At 52.7% G+C, this 17,993-nt stretch overlaps 8 protein-coding genes across 8 annotated transcripts; 2 read left to right on the top strand and 6 right to left on the bottom strand.

Moving 5' to 3' along the window:
- Nucleotides 1-68: 68 nt before the first annotated feature.
- Nucleotides 69-2,702, bottom strand: BO66DRAFT_413373 (60S ribosomal eL32 domain-containing protein; the record flags this gene model as incomplete). The annotated part of the gene is made up of 9 exons (XM_025649413.1): nt 69-177; nt 256-377; nt 448-572; nt 1,025-1,064; nt 1,481-1,914; nt 1,995-2,278; nt 2,341-2,519; nt 2,591-2,616; nt 2,672-2,702. The coding sequence occupies 9 exons, from the start codon at nt 2,700-2,702 to the stop codon at nt 69-71; spliced, it is 1,350 nt and encodes a 449-aa protein (XP_025501484.1).
- Nucleotides 2,703-3,156: 454 nt separating this feature from the next.
- Nucleotides 3,157-4,315, bottom strand: BO66DRAFT_149966 (uncharacterized protein). The gene is made up of 2 exons (XM_025642139.1): nt 3,877-4,315; nt 3,157-3,813 (listed from the first exon to the last, which is right to left on the bottom strand). The coding sequence occupies exons 1-2, from the start codon at nt 4,088-4,090 to the stop codon at nt 3,248-3,250; spliced, it is 780 nt and encodes a 259-aa protein (XP_025501483.1). The 5' UTR covers nt 4,091-4,315; the 3' UTR covers nt 3,157-3,247.
- Nucleotides 4,316-5,477: 1,162 nt separating this feature from the next.
- Nucleotides 5,478-7,137, bottom strand: BO66DRAFT_457289 (FAD-binding oxidoreductase; the record flags this gene model as incomplete). The annotated part of the gene is made up of 4 exons (XM_025652167.1): nt 5,478-6,116; nt 6,171-6,568; nt 6,623-6,839; nt 6,889-7,137. 4 exons carry the CDS (start codon nt 7,135-7,137, stop codon nt 5,478-5,480), a joined length of 1,503 nt encoding a protein of 500 aa, XP_025501482.1.
- Nucleotides 7,138-7,587: 450 nt separating this feature from the next.
- BO66DRAFT_422019 (acyl-CoA thioesterase) lies at nt 7,588-9,148 on the top strand (the record flags this gene model as incomplete). Its single annotated transcript, XM_025650015.1, has 3 exons — nt 7,588-8,020; nt 8,099-8,609; nt 9,143-9,148. Exons 1-3 carry the CDS (start codon nt 7,929-7,931, stop codon nt 9,146-9,148), a joined length of 609 nt encoding a protein of 202 aa, XP_025501481.1. The 5' UTR covers nt 7,588-7,928.
- A 484-nt stretch (nt 9,149-9,632) lies between these two features.
- BO66DRAFT_328618 (uncharacterized protein) lies at nt 9,633-10,127 on the bottom strand (the record flags this gene model as incomplete). Its single annotated transcript, XM_025643992.1, has 1 exon — nt 9,633-10,127. The coding sequence occupies one exon, from the start codon at nt 10,125-10,127 to the stop codon at nt 9,633-9,635; it is 495 nt and encodes a 164-aa protein (XP_025501480.1).
- Nucleotides 10,128-11,956: 1,829 nt separating this feature from the next.
- Nucleotides 11,957-12,837, top strand: BO66DRAFT_149885 (uncharacterized protein). Its single transcript, XM_025642138.1, has one exon. It carries the CDS (start codon nt 12,203-12,205, stop codon nt 12,782-12,784), a length of 582 nt encoding a protein of 193 aa, XP_025501479.1. The 5' UTR covers nt 11,957-12,202; the 3' UTR covers nt 12,785-12,837.
- Nucleotides 12,838-12,890: 53 nt separating this feature from the next.
- BO66DRAFT_413368 (IlvD/Edd family dehydratase) lies at nt 12,891-14,975 on the bottom strand (the record flags this gene model as incomplete). Its single annotated transcript, XM_025649412.1, has 3 exons — nt 12,891-14,106; nt 14,159-14,313; nt 14,376-14,975. 3 exons carry the CDS (start codon nt 14,973-14,975, stop codon nt 12,891-12,893), a joined length of 1,971 nt encoding a protein of 656 aa, XP_025501478.1.
- A 908-nt stretch (nt 14,976-15,883) lies between these two features.
- On the bottom strand, nt 15,884-17,840 carry BO66DRAFT_378822 (putative DnaJ domain protein (Mas5)). The gene is made up of 6 exons (XM_025645810.1): nt 17,666-17,840; nt 17,580-17,609; nt 17,448-17,506; nt 16,931-17,381; nt 16,694-16,871; nt 15,884-16,640 (listed from the first exon to the last, which is right to left on the bottom strand). Coding segments are annotated over exons 1-6 (1,275 nt in total). The 5' UTR covers nt 17,667-17,840; the 3' UTR covers nt 15,884-16,084.
- Nucleotides 17,841-17,993: the final 153 nt, after the last annotated feature.

The following is a 17,993-nucleotide window of genomic DNA, read 5'->3' as shown; positions in this document are numbered from 1 at the left end:
GAAAGTCTTTACATTATCATTCCATAAATAGGTTCTCTTCTTTTTTGATTTAAATAAAAAAAATCCATTTAAGCCTCAGTGGTGACACGGCCCTTGGGGTTGGTGACCTTGACGCCGAGGGCCTTGGCCTTGGCAATGATGTCGACACGCTTGCGGGAAGAGACGGCGGAGGCGATCCTGTTGGGGTTCGTTAGTATATTGGATCCGGCGATATGGGGAGGAAAAAAGCTGCAGTGATGGGGGGCAAGAACGTACTCAGCAGCGTAGGTGCGGTTGTGCATGAGAAGAAGCTCGACGTCCTTGGGGTTGTGGACGAGGAAAGCCTTGTGGCCGGAGGGCATCATGTGCTTGGTCTTCTTGTTGCTTCCGTAACCGATCTATTGATGGGAATGGCCTGTTAGTCGACGGCTCCGCATTCCGTGGCAAGCGGCAAGGAAAGCGACGTACCGAGGGCATGGGGATGTTGCCCTTGAAGCGTCTACGGACGCGGTTGTCGATACCCTTGGGCTTGCGCCATGACTCCGGCACGCACTTGAAGCGGTCGGACTGGTGGCGGAAGAAACGCTTGGTGCCTGTAAAAGCGGAAAATTGTCAACGAAACTTGTCCCCTCGTGTGTGAATGGATGTAGTGTGATTCGGTGGGTTGAGTTCGCCCTCGGGAGATAGCTCAGGTTCGAGTTTTCCAGGTAAATCAGTCCTTCGGAAGCCAGTGATCATTTGCGTGCATACGTTTTGCGGCGTACTCGAAGCTGTCGTATGAAGTTGTCGGTGCATTTGACAAGTGAAATTGGTCGTCCGAATTGATCGTTCCATTCAGAAATCGAATCCTCCTCCATGATCAACCATTATTCGCACCCAGATCATCCTCCACGTTCTCTTCCTCGTTGCGATTGTCGTTCTCCTGTCTCGCTATCATACGATTGCTGGCTGGCTACCAAGGACCGATCCACTGATGGCTGAACTTCGACTCCCGGCAGGATATATTCATGGTTGGTGGGCATATTGGGACAAGGTGCAAACGTACGCTTCTTGACGATGGGGACGTGCTTCTTTGCGAGGACCATCTTGAACAAATCCCAAGTCAGTATGCAGTGAGACCAACGGCGATCGTGCAACACATACCTTGTCGTCTTCTCGCGGGCTGGCGCTGGGAGTTGTCGTAGGGGTCGAAATTCGGTCTCGAGATTTCGCGCTTCAGGTTTGGCCGCCCGAGCAAGACTCGCCCTAGTGGCTTCGCTAAGCGAGACTAACCCCTTCCGTGTGTTAGGGCTCGCCCCGCGTGCCCTTGACCGCCGCCGTCTCAATCGGGTTAGTCCCGACCATGGATGCCGTTCTATCATGCACATGACTAATCTTATTTGTCTTGGACCGACCTTATGCGTCTATCCTACTGCTCTACTCGCCACCAACTATTATCTATTATCTATTGCAGTCGTAGGTCGACCCGCGCCCCATGGCTCGTGAAGATCCCCTCCATCACCTCTAAATCCGCCAACGCCTGCTCCGGCCGCAACAAGGCTTGCACCGCACCGGTCCGAATTGATGCCGCAAACCCAGCCACCTCGTGGTTCACTCCCCGGCCCTCAAAGGGCACCTCGAAGCTCTCCCCCTTGACCGTGACCCGGTCGCCGTTCAGCGTCACCGCGCCTTGCGCGCAGTCGAACTCAAATACAAAGTCGTTGAATGCCGAGCCATACGACATGGTGATGGCGCCCGATGCTCCGGACTTCGTCTGCGCCACGGCGTCCACGGTGTCCACGGGAGCCAGATACTCCTGCAGGAGACTCGACCGCGCGGACACCGAGGCCAGCGCCTCCTGCTCTCCGAGAATCAGCCGCAGTCCCGCGACGAGGTGGATGCCGCCGTCAAGGACGAATCCGCCCTGGTGAGCTGGGGTCCGACGCCACTCCGTCTCTGGGTGTGACATTGTCAGCCTGCCCGCATTCTCGCGCAACTCGTAATTCAGACTCATACGTTGAACGGGAGATCCTTACTGTAGTACTTGAAGTCCGTCTTGATCAGACTGCGCACGCTCACGCGGAAGTTCTTCACTCCGCCCAATCTGCGGACCTCCTCGGCGGTCCGGATGAACTTGGCCAGGTAGCGGTAGTTCTCCGCGACGGCCCAGAGAGTCTTGCTGGTGTCGATGTTGACAGTGTACCACTGCAACAGCTCCTGGGCGGTGGCCAGGTCCTTGGCAATGGGCTTCTCGGACAGGACATGTTTCCCGGCGGTAAGAGCCTGCTTGATGTACTCTGGCTGGGCGAGAATCGGCAAGCTGCCCAGGCATTCGATTAGCTCGGCAAGTAAGTATTGTATGCTTCTGGATCAAGCACTCACGCGATGATGACAGCTTGCACGTCCTCCCGAGCTAGGAGATCCGCGTAGCTTCTGCCGGTGCCGGCATCCTCCGAGTATAGATCTACTCCCTCGACTCCAGAGGCGAGGTTCTGTGCTGACTGGAGGGAGCGGGAATAAATCGCCTTGAGCGCGAAATCGGGCGAGGCGCGTGCTACGGGCTGCGGATTGCGACATCAGCTGGGAGCTCGAATAGCTTCACTGAAGCAAGAAGGAATTATGGATTTTGTACCAAGTGTTCTTCCCGGGCAAAGATGCCTGAGTGCTCTGTCAGTCGATGCCAAAGCAGTATCTCAGAGTGACTATCACTTACCACTGCCAATAATAGCAACTCCGATAGACATTGTGAGTGAGGAATTTTCTAAAACCTGAAAATATGAACCTTGGAAGAAATGACGATAGCAGAGCAGGATGGAGTTCAGTAGGTAGCCACGGGGAGACCCTGAAGTGGGTCTGCAACCAGACTAATTCCTGGCATCCCGCCGCGGGGTTCCTGGAACTGCATGATGCCATATGAGAGTCATAAGAAAGAGTATTATGAGGAGGTATAACCTTCGGAAAGCCAATAGAGTACATAGATAAACAAAATAATGCAATCGCTTTATGCAAGGATACCGATGTATAAACAGAACGCCTGTCACCAGAACACGATGCAGAATCGTCACTCATAAGCAGGGTGACCCATTGACCCATCAGGTCGTATCGCATGTCAAACTCGAAAGGGCAGACCAAGTAACCAAGCGCCAAAAATAAAACCAGAAGAGGGGTATGGGTATAAGACTGGGAGTATTAGCCTGAAAGCATGGACGGAGACCCAGAACAAGACAGGTACATAAAGGGGGTATAGTCCGGAGCGTCCACAATCCTCATGTGTGCATCCTGCAAATCGCTAGCCAACCATAGCTCGGATCCTTTCGACTCTTTCCATCGCCTTTTCTAAGCGCTCAAGTCGGGTCCTCTTCTCGACATCCCGGCGCTCCAGTACCGCCACCCGCTCCTCAAGTCTCGCTCTTGCCTTGCGCTCCTGCGCGACCATCTCATTCGCCTGGCTGAATAGTTGCGCCGTCAATTCCTCCAACTCAGTGCTGGCTTGCGACAATTGTGTTTCGGCGGCCTTGCGCAGGCTCTGTTCTCGGTTGAGCGCGTTTTGTAGTTCCAATGTTTCCTCGTAGCTGGTGATCGGCGGTGGAGAGATTATTGGCTGGGGCTGGATTGCGCTCGGGGCGCCGGGTCGGCGGGAGGGCAACAGGGAGGTCAGCGTGGATAAGCGCCCGCTATGTTGGCCATGTGACTTCGGAGAGGTCTGCGACGAGGGAGGCGACATTGACAAGTCTGTTATTCTGTTGTATTGGTTCGACGAGGTGGAGGATATAGAGGAGCCATTGCGGGAACTTTGTGCGGTGCATTGAGCGCGGAGGCGACGGATCTCTTCTTCATATTCGGCCATTCTCTCGGCTATTGGTTTGGACAGAGGCTGAGTTAGCTCAGTGCAGGTATTTGCGATACAAGATTCCTTACCCATTTGTGTCGCCTGGACGTTGAGAAACTCAAGTTGCCCTTCTAATTCTTTCACGCGATGTTGTGCTTGATCGATTGGTCTGCTTTCCGAGGAGAGTCGGCCATATCCACAGGTCGGGCAGGTCTTGCCTGGCATCATTCCGGCGTGTGTCATAGTGGGCAGGGTACCGACCAGCATGGTGGACGCCAGAGCGGTGGTCGTCGTAGTTGACATAGTCGTAATTCATGAGAGGTTGGCCGATAAGGACGAGATATGAACAGCAACTTCAGGAGACAGATCGTGGAAACTAAGTTGCGGAAATGAAAGGACGTCGGACCGTGTTGCAGGAGGCGGAAATTTAGACTTGGGGGTCGGCGTGAAACCTAGCGGTAGGAGAGAATGGAACACAGAACACGAGTATAAATAGAAGATTGAAAGACGGCTAGAAGAAAACGCCAAGCAGGAGAAAGACCGATCAAGAGGGGGCAAAGGAGTGACTTGGCTGGGTAACTCAGTCGGTAGGGGGAAAGAAAAGAGAGGTCGGAGGAGCCAGAAACGATGAGAACTAAGAATAACAACAATTGCAGCAGCAGCAGGACGGAGTACAGTCCGTATAAGAGGGGAGGGGAGGTATGAAAGGGTTTGCGGGAAGCGGTGGGGAGGGGAATAGGTGGATATTTAAGTGTCAATAGTCGTGTTTATTGTATGCAAAGGGTTCCTCAATGTCTTGAATCTTGAATGTCTTCAATAATAACATGGGTTGTCCCTCCAGAATACCACCGAGTCATTGACTTCCGTCATTCTTCCATGCTGTGTGCCTGACTGATTCTCTCCCCTGTCTGCTTACTCCATTGTTTTATGAGCAGCGATCAACACTTTAAAACAACACGTGTGGATCGAGGGGTTGAATTAGTGTGGTTAGTCTCCGTTGGTTAGTCTGGCCAGTCAGCTCCATTTCTTCCCCCGGTCAGGCCCCCTGGTGATCGGATTCATCCACGACAGCACACACTACGACAAGTCGGGTTGAGGCTCTAGCGATCTGAAAGTTGATTAGTAGCTAGGATATGACGCGGTGGTGGTGATCTACTCCGAAGTCTACCCAGCCATTCGTTCCAGGGAGGCCAACTCCAAGTTCAAGTGACGCCATTGTCCTTTCCTGTCTAGCCTGGATTAAACCATGATCTCCACGGTAACACCAGCCATGCAATACTTGCTGAAAGGCTTTGTGCAGAGACCAGCCCAGGTCTTCCCTCCTTGCTAGGGTCAAATTAACCTCAAGATGCTGTGCGACGATGCCACTACGACAACAAAGAGGCCGGTGGGTCGATAATATATCCTCCCGCTCTCCCTTGCGGGTTCCTGTGCCACAAACACTGGCACCAGCCACCCGTCAAGACGATCTGGTCAACGTCAAGCTTGGATTCAGTTACGGCCAGACTCTGCATCACCTTAACGGCCAGTCGCCTGCGTACGAGAGCATATTCATCATATAAACACTTTTTTCCCATCAATACTTAACCCTAGGTAGACTATGAATACAGTATTGATATCTAGTCATAATAATACCCAACACAGGTCATGGTTAGGTCATCGAAGAGAAAACAACCCTTCTAAAGAACACTCAGATAGGAATAGGCTCATAAAAGCTGAACCGCCTCTCCGGATCATACTTCTTCTTCAGCTCTTTCAACTTGTCCAATCGCCACTCCTCATAGCCATAAATCTGTTCTGGTGACTCGTCGCCAAGAGCATAGTTAACGTATGAGTGCAATTCTTCCGAGCCGCTGCCCTCGAGAAGTTTTCGCCGAAATCCTTCGCCGACCTCAATGGCCGTATGATCTAGGCTCATGTTTGTATAATACCTGAGAAGGGGATATGCAATGAGATTGTCGCCCCTCCAAGGGTATGCCGTAGAGTCTTCAGGGACGGCTTTGACGCCTTGCACTGGGAAGCCCTCGAGCAGAAACTCGGAAGCATTGAACGGGGAGTTGCCCGCAGTGATCGTTGCGAAAGCATCGTACACCATGCGCTGCGTTGTAATATTCCATCTACGGAGACCGACTGGAAAATGCAGCGCGGAAACATTCCTGGTAGTACAATATACGGAATTGTTGAAATCGAATCGTAACCACCTTGGTATATCCCTGTATGTCCCGAAGCCGGAGGAGACAGAGATAGGATTCGCATTGCGGAAGGGCTCGGTGTAGATGGGATCGACACGAGAGACGTTTTCCTGCATGAGAGAGAGTACTACCACTGGCTATCAACTGATCAGCATGTTAATGGCATATTCTTGCTGACGTGTTCAGCTTACATTCACGGCATCTATGCTGGCATTTCGCAATATAAAGCCAACAATCGCCACAGTAGGAGGTTGACGTGGAAGGAGTTGGTTCCATGTCTCAAAAAGATTCTCAATGCTATCACGGCCGTAGAAGTAGTCCTCGTGAGCCCAAAGACCTTGGTCGGGGATATCGTGGATCTTCGTAGTTACCGAAGTGACGATTCCGAAGTTATGGCCAGCGCCCTGCAAGGCCCAAAACAGGTCAGGATCGGGGTCGGAGGCTGACACATCAAGGAGCTCTCCATCTGCAGTCACGAGATGCAATGAAACAAGTTGATCCATGGCATAGCCATATTTCCCTTGTAGGACAGCGTGGCCTGCTCCAAGGAGCGGACCAAGGTAGCTAGTGCATTCACACGAGCCAGTTACTGTGTGTATCCATGAGCAACATAGCATGCACTGTGTGTGTGTAAGGCACATACCTGCATACTTCCCCTTTTGCCACAAGGCCTGGATGAGATTACCAGCAATGATACCGCCACCTATAGTAGCCGTATCACCGTCCTCCGAAATGATGGTCCAGTTGAGTCTATGGAGCCATATTTCAATGCCATAATGGAGATTTGCCAAGCTAGTCGTTACACCATGACCACCACCTATAGCGATGAAAGGAAAATTTTGTTCATTGGCGTATTTGACCTGGTATACTCTTAGTAAAACAAGTATTTAAGACAGGCATGGAGCATACTGTTTCCGCAGCATCCTCCTCTGTGGCGATCTCAACGACAACACTGAGACGAGGCTCAGCAAAGGTAGACCATCTGTAGGTGGCATTTGCAAAGTCTGGACTATTCGGGAGAATGATTCGTGCACCTGGAGAGAGCCGAGGACCAAGTTCGGTCGTGATATTTGCCAGCCCGAGCGCAGCGACAAAGTTGTGTGCTAGGATGGTACAGAGTAGGCCTATCATGTAGGCTCTCAGGCTGCAAGCCTTCATTGTGAAGGACGAGGATAGAGCTTCAATCGGTTATTGTATGAGAAAGGATACAGTCAAGGACTGTAGATAATCGTTTGTGCTATTAACCAGCCTGAATCGGGATATTCATGGGTCTGATAGATAGATTCGACCTTGGTATCATGCAGCTTGTAGACGTTGGTGGTAAGAAGTTCCAAAACAAAGAATGGAGACGAGCATCTTGAGTCTCAATGCTAATGTTCGCTGGTAGAGGAAGGTGCAGCTAGGTGAACAACCAGAGGAAGGAGGACAGAGCTGGGATATACTGGCATACTCGACACCTGATAAACAAGGTGTCTGTGGCCACTAATCACATGAGCTAAGCCACTTGTGGTTAGTCTCAAAACCGTACCTCGGCATTTCCATCTCGAGAAGTTATCTGGGTCCCAAGTTGCAAGCACAACACTCTTCTGTTGCGAGGGCAATGATATCCTCAATCAGATGAAACTTTCTCAAGAGAATACACCCCAAGCATCGAACGGCAGAACAAGAACTACAGTATACTGTAGGCAACCGACATAACCAGCCGAGGTCCCCTGAGCTTCATCACAAACTGCCCCACATCCCCGGGAGGAATCATAAACCCATTTACATCCTCCGCCCTCCGCATTCACATCAACCTAGAGTCTACTCCAGATTCAATTGCAGACTATTTCCTTATCTGAATCAACCCGACGAACTCAGCCTATACGCTCCCATCACCCATAACAGACCCCCAGCAAAAAATCCACCCAACACCCCCTTCCCCCTATCCCTAACTCAACCACATAACAATGCCACCCACCACCACCACAACCACCACCGCAGCCAAAAAGCGCCGCACGCGCAGCGACTACCTCTTCCACCAAACCCACCAAACAAGATGGTACATCCCCCTCCGTCCCCAGTCCCTAAGCTCCCCCGTCTCTAGCCAACCCAAAACTAACCAAACCCAACCCACCAGGTACGACAACGACATGTACGCCCACCTCAACAACACAGTGTACACGATGCTCTTCGACTCGATCATCAACACCTACCTCATCACCCACTGCGGGATGAACCCCTTCAGCGCCAACAACCCCGCGGAGAAGGAGCGCACCTCCCCCACCACCCAAACCACCACTCAAGCCCCCCAAACCTCAACCCCAACCCAAACCCCAACGGCAACCACCCCCCAAATCGGCCTCATCATCTCCTCCAACTGCGACTACTTCGCCAGCGTCTCCTTCCCGGACACCCTGGAGCTGGGCCTACGGGTCAACCACCTCGGGCGCTCGAGCGTGACCTACGAGGTCGGGGTGTTCCGGCGGGGCGAGGCGGCCGTGAAGGTGGTGGGCGGGTATACGCATGTCTTCGTGGCGCGGGAGACGATGCGGCCGACGGCCGGCGGGATGGATCCGGTGGTGCGGCGGGGGTTGGAGCGGTTGCTGGTCGCAGACGACAATAGTAACGATGGCGAGAGCGGTCAGGGGGTGAAGAAGGAGAACACGGGGCAGCAGCGGCAGCGGCAGCGGCAGCGGGCGGGTGAGAAGGCGCGGTTGTAGATTAGATTTCCTTCCTCATAGACATCGATGTGTTCGACTACAGTACCTGTCTACTGGGTTGGCAGTGTAGGATTATTCGGGATGGGTTGCATATACGACCGTATGCTTGGAGCTCCGGGGGAATTCGTAAGAGCAACCTAACAAAGATAGTTTCCTGGTTCAGAGGATGGCATAATGCTCCTCGGCCATTGATAGTGAAGATGGGAGAGCACATGGGTGGACGTGGGCACTCGATTGGACACGATCATGGATCAAGGAACCCATCCCGGATATAAAGTATGGAAAATGGTACAGTACATGTATGTTGTGGCATCATTGATAACGCTACAGTCAAATTATCACATGCTTTTCTGTGACCGCCGATCCAGCCCCAATGATCCTGAATGACATGTCTCATGCGGCTGTCATGCAGATCCTCACCTCTGCTTGCAACAACCAAAATTCTTTTACTTCGGATGCAGATCTAGTCCGATACACTGGATACTATTGTGTATACTGTATACTACAAAGCTCTCTATATGAGAAGAAATCTTTCAACACGGCCATCCTTCTATATTCAATCTGCCCGTAGCAGAATCTTTTGACAAAGCTAATTCCGAAGATCCCATCATCAAGCATAGGATGTCTAACAAACAAATCGAAACATCTATCCGGTTGTCTATAACCTTGACCCAAAACGCCTTCGTCGCTATGGAAAGAAAGCCTCTACCCAGAAAACAAAGTAGTAGAGCCGTCCCAGCAATTTCATGAGCGATTTATGCGTGACACGTGAAGCAAAACGAAGAAAACACAGACAAGAAAGCGAAATGGAAGGAAACGCTAGAACGCTAGCTCAAAACAGCAATAATCGTTCTGAATCGGTCGTGAACGGCCAACGCGTGCGCTGTAGAGACCAGCTGCAGACGCGACTTAGATGCGATGGTCGATCATCTCATTCGAGGAGGTCGGGGATCAGGTCAACTTGTTCGGCACGATGCTGGCACGGGAAACATTGGAGCTCTCGGGGAACAGTTCGCGGCGCATGGTGCGCGTCTCCGAGTCGTAGTGCCACTTCTGATACGGACCTGGGATGAACTTTCCCTTGGCGTCCCAGCCGGCAACCCAGGTGTAGCCGTCATCCAGCAGAAAGAAAAGGAGTCGTTCGGGTTTGGCTCCTTCATGGATAGTCACCGAGTGCCAGCGACAGCGCTCCTCCATCTCGTGTTCGAAAATGTATCGGTGCAGGATGCGGCAGTAAACAAGGGGCACCGGCAGTTTCTCCTCGTGCTCATTGCCATCCTTGAGGATGAGGTGCCATCCCCGACCAGGGATGTACTTGTAGATACCAGGAACAGGGCTCTCCCAGTGTTCCTCCTTGTGGATAGACCCGTGGATGCGCTCTCCGCGCTGAAACCAATACACGGGACAGAATGCTTTGCGTAGACAGATAAAGAGGTTGGGCGCCATTGTGACGGATGAGAGACCAAGGGCCGACTGAAAGTAGATGTAGTGATCAGGGATAATGATGAGAAGCGGTAAGGAAGACAATCAATATAGCGCGCTTGCTTGCTGGCGAAGAAAGTCAAGTAGGAAGACGAGAGAAAGTTGCGAAGAGCAACGCCGGGTTATTGAGCGAGGTGCATAGTGATTTAAAGAGACAGAAACAAGAGAATCCGAAGTTGAAGGAAGACCCAAGGGGTAGAAGGTGGACAGCAATCAATGATGATTGCAAATGTTCTTGAGTGCCTCAAGAAAGGGGTCGGATTCGTCGACTGGGCTGATTGTCGACAGGCTGTAAGGATGCGGTGTGCGATAGTAGGTATGAATGCACAGGTGCCTGTAGAAGATCTAGGCCTGACGTGTGTAGGACAAGATGGGTTGCTTTTTTCTTTTTTATCTTCAGAGAGAGTCGCGGAAGTCCGGACTCGGGATTGAGTCGAGTTTGGGGGCGGGTTTTATTGGCAATGAAACGGGATCGACAGGTCAAGAGCAGCGAGAGGGGCCGTGAAATGACCTAAGAGCAGACGCGCAGTGAGATGCAGCGATCGACTGATGTATGGCGGACGCCCAGCTGGATGTTTGCTAGTGCTTCTTAGAACCGCATGCTAGCAATCTCGCATCTGACTGGATGGAAACAGCAAGATCAGCATGCCGGAAAGATGCAGGAAGTTCCTATGCAGGAAGGGAAGGATGATGAATATAAAGAATAATCAAATCAAAAAAGAATTAAGGGCGAGTGCGCCGAGAAGTGTGGCTTTTTTTTCCAAGGAGGGGGGGAAGAGCGAGATGTGTGATGGTGTGAGACTGTGAGTGGATGCCTGGGGGGCGGTCTGAGGTCAGCCCCGAATCCCACTCTGCAATTGTTGACTCTCTGGATTCAAGAATTTGCCAAGTGGAGATTGGACACCAAGCATCGAAACCCAAGGAAAACTCTTCGAAAGGCACGGGGGCGAGACCATCGTCAAGTTAGGGAACCTTCCAGGGCAACAGCAGATTTTGCCCACTGAGAAAAAAACGACGCGGGAGACTCCCGAGACCCACCAGGCCCACTGAACTGTTGCTGGGCCGGTTTGGGTTATTAAAGTTTTCTGCTGCAACTTCGTTGGTGGTTCTGGTGTGTGTTTAAAATTCTCTATCTATACCTCAGACCCGGGGAGATTGTCCCGATGTGAGATAGGACAAGTCAGCATGTCGTCCACATAATGGTGGTGGTGATAATGAATGGTGGTCTAAAGGGGGCCGAGGTGCTCTGTGTGTGTGCGTGCTTGTGCGGTGGAGATGCGAAAGACGACCCAGTGGGTGGATAACTTCGTATCGGGCTCATGAAGGTGTCAACCCATCTCATTCTCATCGGTCATCTGTTTGGGAGGCTGTACACTGGTTACTCAGCCTTGGGATTAGTAAACCGTATCACCACCACAACCTATTCGAGTAGACGAAGGAGTGACATGATAGCTAGACCATATGGCGATGACTCAATCCATCACCGACCTTCAGGAGCCCTCGATCATCAGCGTCATCATGCTATGTCACCCGAAGGGGCCCAGTAAACTTAGTGAACACACTTCACTTTAGCGTTTGCGACAAGAAATCACAGGCTCCAGAGTGAAAACCCTCTGGCCCTCATTCTTTGGCGGAGGGTCTCGATCCCCACCCCCTACCTAGTCTACAGCTCCCTTGGCCCGGACAAATTTTTCTTGAAGCACCACCTCCCATGCACTAGACAACTGGCTGTCTAGTCGACTGATGGACGGATGAAATCACAAGCAATCGGACCTATCTGTGCAGGCCTTTTATGCAAGCCGTCCTATCAGATCGGCCATTCTCGGAGAAAAGCGTATAAGATGTCGAAAGAAATCGGTGAATGAGCCATCTTGGCAACTGGACACCAGGGATCATGAGTGGGCGGCGGCTATGCTATCATGTCGCATCAATCACAGAAATCCTGGTTATCTTGATCAGGTCCGGGCGCGGTCATGGGTGGTGGTGGTGATGATGATGTTGAACGAACAGACATCTGCAGTTGACTTGACAACGAGGCGATGTTAACCGAGGTTTGCGGAGTTGGCTCGGACCTTTTCCAGCTTTTCCTTTTTCCTGATTCCTACACCCTTGACTCGAGTTGGATGGGTGTGTGTCAGAACTTAGTTTGGGAGATTGTGGGCTGTGGTGGGTGTCTGCCGGTGGATTATGCGGGCGAGTCGAATGAGAGACCGAGGAGAGAGACAAGAGGCTCTTTCGCCGAGAGGTGCAGGTTGCACAGATCAGAACATGCGATGCTGTCATCAGCCTCGGATCCTGACACGAGAATTGAAGGAGAAAGGAAGGAGGGAGGATTGGAGGAGGGGCTGTGCTGTCTGAACTTTGGAAAATGTGAATCCCACGTTGAATGCAGAGAAGGAAGTAAGGAGGCTCCTTGCTATAATTGTTTTCCTGGCTTGGGGCCTGAAATCAAGCTGAGTGATCAATGTTCGAGGTTCCAGTCCCTTCCAATTACACAACCAGCCAGTCAGCCCTATTCTTTTCTATTAAGGCTGCATATGCAACTGCCTACACTTCCCCATCCTATGGACCATATTCCAAGAGGGGAATTACTGGCCAAGACTGAGGTCTACATCACTTGACCTGAAGTAAAGCCAGTGCGCACATTCCATACAAGCAGGACTAGACCAAGAATCATCATCTTGCGAGATTAATTATTTCGCTTTCTTCAGTTGTGGCGTCATTTCATCAATGGTTATGTCTCGGTGCCCCATAACGCTGGGCCAAGCGTTGAAACTTGACTGCTCCGCGAAGAACCATCCCTTCGTTCAGCTGCCCCGTCTCTTTGCGGAATAACTCTTGCCATGGAGTCTGACTTTCCGGTACCCCGTATCCTCCGTTGGCCTCGAGTTCGTCCCGACGTCTTTGCAGTTCCTCGGCTGAAACGAGAATATCTACCCGGCGTTGGTTGAGGTCAACACGCAGCTGATCGCCATCCTTCAGGATGGCCAGATTCCCCCCTGCAGCTGCCTCGGGGCTCGCGTTCAGAATCGACGGAGATCCGGAGGTACCCGATTGTCGCCCGTCGCCAATGCAAGGGAGCGATTTGACTCCTTGTCGCAAAAGGTTCCCCGGAGGATGCATGTTGACCACCTCTGCTGCACCGGGGTAACCGAGCGGTCCAGCCCCGCGCATCACCAGAATACTCTTGTCGGTTATGGGGGTTGCAGGGTCTTCCAGCCGATGATGGTAGTCTTCGGGTCCGTCGAATACCACCACCGCCCCCTCAAAAGCATTGGGGTCGGTGGGGTTCTCCAGAAAGCTCTTCCTGAATTGATCCGATATCACACAGGTCTTCATGATGGCCGACTCGAACAGCGTACCCTGCAGGTGGAGAAACCCGGCATCTTGAAGGATCGGGTCGTCATAAGCCTGGATCGTCCGACGGTCCCAGGTGTGTTTCCCCCGCACATTCTCCGCTACTGTATGACCATTGCATGTGATGGCTTCTGCGTTCAGCTTCCCTGCGTCCAGCAGTTCGGCCATGATCGCGGGCAGTCCGCCTGCACGGTAATATTCTTCGCCCAGCAGCTCCCCCGCAGGCTGCATGTTCAGGAGGAGGGGGATATGGAACCCTAGACGATCCCAGTCATCAAGGGAAAGGTCAACCCCTATGTGTTTTGCAATGGCGTTGATGTGGATGGGAGCATTGGTGCTACCCCCAATGGCCGTGTTCACCGCTATCACGTTTTCAAAAGCTTCCCTCGTCATGATGTCGCTCGGTTTGCGATCGGAATGAACCATCTCTACTATTCGGACGCCAGTCTCATATGCGCATTGGCTTCGCTCGCGATAAGGAGCAGGAATGGCGGCTGAGCCAGGCAGCGCCATGCCCAAGGCTTCAGCCAAGGCGTTCATCGTCGACGCCGTGCCCATTGTGTTGCAGTGTCCCGCGGACGGTGTTCTGTTGCACATATGGTGAGAAGTGATCACATATAGGAACATCCACAACGTACCCTCGAGAGATATAGTCCACAAATTGTTCTGTGTTGATCTCCCCGGCGGCATACTTCTCCCTGCCCTTCCAGACCACCATGCCCGAACCCGCCAGCTCGTTCTTGACATACCCATTGAGCATGGGGCCGACATTCATACAGATGGCTGGGATATTCTTCAGCAGCGTCAGCACCATACCATCCTCCCCATGCGCAATCACGGAAGTGATAAACATACCACAGTAGCAGCCGCCATCAAGCACGCGGGGGTCGTCTTGTCACAGCCCGTGAGCATCACCACCCCATCCAAGAAATACCCATGCAGGACCTCCACGAGGCTCAGATACGACAGATTGCGATCAATGCACGCCGTGGGGCGTCGACTCGTCTCCTGGATGGGGTGGGTGGGAAACTCGAACGCAATGCCCCCCGCCGATCTGATCCCCTCCCGAACCCGCTTCGCGAGTTCCAGGTGGTGCCGATTGCAAGGGGCCAAGTCCGACCCCGTCTGCGCAATGCCAATGATGGGCTTGCCGGACATCAACTCTTCGCGAGTCATCCCGTAGTTGAGATAGCGCTCGATGTACAGCGCCATCATGCCCGGGTCCTCTTCGCACCGGAACCAGTCCGCGGAGCGTAGTCTCCGACCCCGCTTGGGGCCGCCCGCACCACCACCACCGCCCTTGGTCATCGTCGCTAACGTCTTCTCCAGCTCCATGGTCCGCTTGCGAAGCGCCAGCAGCTCGGACTCGCAGTCCTCGATGTTGACAGGTGCGGGGGTGCCATTGCTGGCGCTGCAGGAGCAACCTTCGCAGGCCGCTTGGGACCCGCACGGCATCTTTTGGGGATGTGAAATGCGAAAGGCGTATTAGTATATGAGACTAGAACTTCTGCCAATCAGTAAGTACTGCACGTCCGCGTCTAGTTTATATATATATAGACACGGTATATCAAGTAGGAATCCCCGCCAAGACTCACCCGTGACTCAAATCGGAGAGACCCCGAACTGCCAGTGCCGAATGCCCTCGGGCCAGAACCTCCGAGTCGTAGACGGACAGCAAGTTACAGTTGTACTCGCAGTACGTAGATAAGCCAACCCGGGTGCGGGGGTGGAAAATCGGCTGGACTTTCGGAAGAGGAGAACAAAAGGAAGAATGTCCGGGTTGTATGCGGAGGGGAATGGTTACCTTTTAAATTTCTTATTAATTGATCAGTCCCAAGAGACAGCCTGACAAGATTAGAGAACCAGAAAAGAAGAGGTGGAATTTGGGGAACTTCCAAGCTGGAAACCCCGATCGCGTGGCTTTCGGTTCCGGGTTTGGTTTTCCATCCGAGTCATTGATTTTCCCTTCTGTTTGGCTACCCCACGCTATCCCGGATTCTGGGCGGATCAGAGGGTGGGGGTTACGTTGGAGTCGCCGGACTCTCCAGCTTCGTTCACGCTCCACGCTCCATGCTCTAGCTGAGTGTGGTGACTGTTGTTGCTTCTTTCGAGTGATTTTGTTCTTCAGGACCGGTGCTGTGGGGGAGGGGAATTCCCACACGCACAGAGCGGCGTGGTCTAGTCTCGGACGAGAGAGTGAGACAGTTGCGCTGAGTTGTAACGTTAACCACTACTGACTGACTAAATGACATCCCACGCTTTCCCCGCGCAGAGAGGAGAGAGTGGGCTGCCCCCCCCCCCCCCCCAATTGCCTATGACGCACCATCATATCGCACCCCTCCAAAACAAAAACACCTTGTCTAGTTGGAATCATCAAGTTGTTCTTTTTCATTCATCCGTTCATGGGAGGTCAATCCTGTAACGCCCATGATGCCAGAGTGGAGCCGGATCTAACATAACCAGCAAGTCTATCACCATGAGATGGACCCAACAAAATAGGTATCGAGGTCCAACAAAAACGCAAGAATAACAATAGAAAACAAAGAACGTGAAAAATGCCGCCACTACTGGGTCGTGCATTGCGCAGTCTCGCCCTCCTCGTCGTCGTCTTCCCAGGCCGATCCGCCCTCCGGGTCATGAGCTCCGAAGTCCTCAATGTTTCCCTTGGGATCATACTCGATCTCATCCACCGTTTCGACGGGAATGGGGGCATCCGGCTTAGGTAGCATCTCTCTGAGCTGCTCCAGAACCGCCGGCGTAGGCTTCCACGTCTCATCGGGGAATTTGATGTTGACGATCAGGTACAGATCACCACGAGCGTCGCCGCGCTTGATCGGCATTCCTTCGCCAGGGACCTTCAAGACCTGGTTGGGGGAAAGCACTTGTCCAGGAACCTTGGGGTGCTTGAGTTCGATTCCACGGCCATCGAGATGCTTGATCACCACGCGGGAGAAACCGGTCAGGGCCTCGGCCAACGTGACATCGATCTCTGCTGTCAAATCGGGACCGGCTCTCTTGAACACCGGGTGCTCCTCCTCGACCAAGTGGAAGATGATATCTCCGGGTTCTTGACCCGGCACCTCATCAGCCTCGCCCTCCAGGATGATCTTGTCGCCCTCCCTAGACGTAAACATTAGCCATCTTTCCCGAGCAGTCCAGACACACGCGCTTACCTCGCCCCGCGAGGGATGTAGATCTCCAACAACTTCTTCGCTTCGGTCGTCTTCTGGCCCTTGCACTTCTTGCATTTGTCCTTGTCGCTGAAGAACTCGCCCTGTCCCTTACACGTAGAGCAGGTCACCATGGTAGGAGAGAGGAATTGGCCCATGGGTCTCAGGATCTGCTTGACACCTACAGCACACAGCAATTAGCTCAGAATGAACCTGCATGAACACAGAAGGCAGGCATACCGTGTCCGTCGCAAGTGGCGCACTTCTTGGCCGTAGCGCGCTCCTTGCCACCCTTGCCCCGACACAAAGAACAGATGACGTTCTTGGTGCTCGAGAACTTGACCGTCTTGCCCTTGTAGAGATCCTCCAAGCTGACTTCATACTTCTGCTCCTCATTCGCACTCCGGCGGGGCTTGCGCGCCTGAGGTCCGCCGGGCATGCCACCCATGCCGCCAGGCATGCCGCCCATCCCACCGAACATCTGCGCAAGGATGTCATCGAGATCCGGGCCGCCTGGCCCCATCCCCGGCTCACCAGAACCGTTGAACGCACTCATGCCATGGGTGTCGTAGAGGTGGCGCTTGTCTTCATCGTAGAGGATATCGTAGGCCTCCTGGACGGCCTTGAAGCGGACCTCTGCGGCTTCTCGCTCGGCTTCGGGAACCTTGTCCGGGTGGTTGGCAAGCGCGGCCTAAGTCATGCCGAGATAAGTTGTCAGAGCTAGTTGTGCACAATGACATTTGACATCCTGTCTCACCTTGCGGTACGCCTTGCGGATTTCTTCTTTGCTTGCGGAGCTGGAAATTTCGAGGACCTCTGCAAAAGCACGGAAAGATTAGTCGCTGGCTGATATTTTCCCCTCGTATCTCGAGTAGCTTCGGTAATATACCGTAGAGATCAATCTCAACCTTAGAAGACACTGCAGCATGTCAGCATAGCGATTTCAAATCAATGAAAATTTCCTGGATAACGTACTGGCAGGCGGTGGCGGGTAAGAATCCCGAGTGACGAACAAAGCAGAAACACAAAGACTGGGGTATCAGTGGGATAAAAATGAGAAAGTGAAATTCAAGCAGAGAACAGTGCAATGACGACACCGAGCAAGAAACGACAAGCCGGGGGAAGGAAATCTTGTCTCTGGGGGGATAAGACTGCGCAAGCGAGAAGGGAAAAACAACGGCAAAAGTAAAGCTTGTGATAATAATTTATTGCCGCTGGATGAGGCCAATCACATGTCCGGCATTTCCGCGTCCGCCTTTTTTGCGGTCGGATTTAATTTCACCTCCGCCGAGCTTCTTACTTT

The sequence above is a fragment of the Aspergillus aculeatinus genome (genome assembly GCF_003184765.1).
Source record: "Aspergillus aculeatinus CBS 121060 unplaced genomic scaffold BO66scaffold_40, whole genome shotgun sequence".
Lineage (NCBI taxonomy): Eukaryota > Fungi > Ascomycota > Eurotiomycetes > Eurotiales > Aspergillaceae > Aspergillus > Aspergillus aculeatinus.
The sequence above is the reverse complement of the archived record's forward strand: the minus strand, read 5'-3'. Positions and strand labels throughout refer to the sequence as shown.

What these genes read in the sequence shown, in the direction of transcription:
- BO66DRAFT_149966 (XM_025642139.1), bottom strand. Translation starts at nt 4,090, where the DNA reads ATGTCAACTACGACGACCACCGCTCTGGCGTCCACCATGCTGGTCGGT. An exon ending in CGTCCAGGCGACACAAATGG is followed by an intron (nt 3,814 to 3,876) that starts GTAAGGAATCTT and finishes CCAAACCAATAG; the next exon opens with CCGAGAGAATGGCCGAATAT.
- BO66DRAFT_149885 (XM_025642138.1), top strand. Translation starts at nt 12,203, where the DNA reads ATGTTAACCGAGGTTTGCGGAGTTGGCTCGGACCTTTTCCAGCTTTTC.
- BO66DRAFT_378822 (XM_025645810.1), bottom strand. An exon ending in GGTTGAGATTGATCTCTACG is followed by an intron (nt 17,507 to 17,579) that starts GTATATTACCGA and finishes GTGCTTTTGCAG; the next exon opens with AGGTCCTCGAAATTTCCAGC. An exon ending in CGCCACTTGCGACGGACACG is followed by an intron (nt 16,872 to 16,930) that starts GTATGCCTGCCT and finishes TGTGTGCTGTAG; the next exon opens with GTGTCAAGCAGATCCTGAGA.